This window comes from Pteropus vampyrus, unplaced genomic scaffold, assembly GCF_000151845.1.
Source record: "Pteropus vampyrus isolate Shadow unplaced genomic scaffold, Pvam_2.0 Scaffold9380, whole genome shotgun sequence".
Classification (NCBI taxonomy): domain Eukaryota; kingdom Metazoa; phylum Chordata; class Mammalia; order Chiroptera; family Pteropodidae; genus Pteropus; species Pteropus vampyrus.
This window is the reverse complement of record NW_011898161.1, coordinates 3,084-4,960: the sequence shown is the minus strand read 5'-3', so window position 1 is coordinate 4,960 and position 1,877 is coordinate 3,084. Positions and strand designations below refer to the sequence as shown.

The following is a 1,877-nucleotide window of genomic DNA, read 5'->3' as shown; positions in this document are numbered from 1 at the left end:
CGGGAAGGTCCTGCATGCCCCAGGTTGGCTTGGCGGGACCAGCTTCGGTCACCTTTCCTGTCGTGGCCTCTGGAGAACCAGTGTCCGTCCCCGACAACTTGATGAAAATATGCAAGGCCAAGCCGGTGATATTTAAAGGCGAGTACTATGCGACAAGTGTTGGGGGAAGGGGGCCCAAAGGGCTGCACGAGAAGCAGGCAGCACCCGGACGTCATTCCAGCGTGACTCCAAGGGTGTCCTGAGCAAATCTGAAGCCCTTGCCACGGCAACGAAAGAACTAAGCAGACGTGTCGTGGGCATCGCCCCGGGTCAGATGGCAAGGGTTACGGAGCTCGTCACGGATGTCCACCACGAGCCCGAGTAAAACAGTTCCGTGCCACGACATCCGTTTGCCCGTTCCTGTGTCCCTTCCTTCGCTCGGTCAGCCTCACCGAGCTGCCGCTGGGGCAGCAGGCCCAGCGCTGAGCGCCGCGGGTTAGTTGGGTCCCGGCCCTTTGCTCATTTATTAGACCGGGAGCCCCGGTCTGGGGGGGTGTCCTGCTGTCTCCCTGTGTCACTAGTGTTTTCTGACTGTGACATCTGATTTTGGTGGGGCAGAGATAGCTGTGCTCACCATGTAGAAGCATAAAACAAAGCTAGATTTTATCTCCGTTTTGTGTCCGGGGCTAACGTGTGCTACGTGGAGGGAGGTTTTTGGTTCCGCGGAAGAAATCCCTTTTTTTCATGACCTTGAAATGTGGGGCCTCGGTAGGACTTGTTTGACGATGGCCCCCGGCACTGTGTGTGGGCACATAGTGACACACAGACACACACACACACACCGGGAGGTGCGGGCACATAGTGACACACACACACGCACACACACACCGGGAGGTCCTTAAATGAGCCAGTGCCGTGTTAGGTGTCATGTAGGAACAGAGGAGAGAGGAGTGGAAAGGGGGAGAGGTGTCTAACTGGTAAGGAAGAAGAAAGGGCGCGCCTTTTTCTCCCCACTAAACACCAGAAAATGAACAGGGTATTCAGGAAGAAGGGCGCAAATCTGGGTCCTGAGCTGGGTGAGAGGCGGGGCCAGTCATCCCGCTAGGCCCTGTCGGCCGACTGAAATGACGGCCAGCCCTCAGCCGTGTTGCGTGCGTTCTGAGTGTGGCCACCGTGTGTTAGGCCCCCAGGACACGGCGTTGAGAGAAGGGGCAAGGCGGGGTGCGGGCTTGGTGGTGTGGACAGCGCTGCTCCAGCACCCACTCTGAGCAGGAGCCTTGGAGAAGTCGGGGTGGGGCCCGCAGACCTGCGCTAACAGCCACGCGTCTCAGACACAGGCCACCCTCTCGGTTCTCCGAGTTCTCGCTGCTTCCTGCCCCACACAGCCCCTCCGTGTTAAGCTGAACCCTGCTCCGTACTGCTTGTGCTCCTCTGGCTCCTCCCCGACTTCCGTAGGCCTGACCCCGCTCAGCTGTCAGAGCAGGGGCCCTCGATCAGATCAGCGAGGGCCGGAGGCTGGGATTTCCCCAGAAAACGGCGCTAAGTCCCCCAGGGGCCACTCGCCTGCGTGCCTTAGTGCGCCTGCGTTCAGATACGCACACCCCTCGGGCCCCTGTGGCCAAGGCCAGCCGCCAAGCGCCAAGTGCCAAGCGCCAAGCGCCGAGCGCCAAGCGGATGCTGTTCCTCCACAGGCCACGGGAACTTCCCCTACCTCTGCGGGAACCTGAACGACGTGGTCGTGAGCCCGCTGCTGTACACGTGCTACCAGAACTCCCAGTCCGTCTCGCGCGCCTACGAACAGCACGGGGCCTGCGCCGCGCAGCCCATCTCGCAGGAGATGCAGCTCCTGCTCACCGTCTACTATCTCGTCCAGCTGGGTGAGTCTCCCTCCCCTTCCG

The 1,877-nt window shown here is 60.6% G+C and overlaps 1 protein-coding gene across 1 annotated transcript in view; it reads left to right on the top strand.

Moving 5' to 3' along the window:
* Positions 1-6: 6 nt before the first annotated feature.
* The window catches only part of LOC105310691 (protein GREB1-like), a gene marked incomplete at its 3' end in the record, with an annotated part of 4,948 nt that continues 3,077 nt past the window's right edge, over positions 7-1,877 (top strand). Inside the window, exons 1-2 of the mRNA XM_011386823.2 lie at positions 7-138; positions 1,671-1,856. Of these exons, the coding sequence (XP_011385125.2) occupies positions 15-138; positions 1,671-1,856 (310 nt within the window). The remainder of the gene's footprint in view (positions 139-1,670; positions 1,857-1,877) is intronic.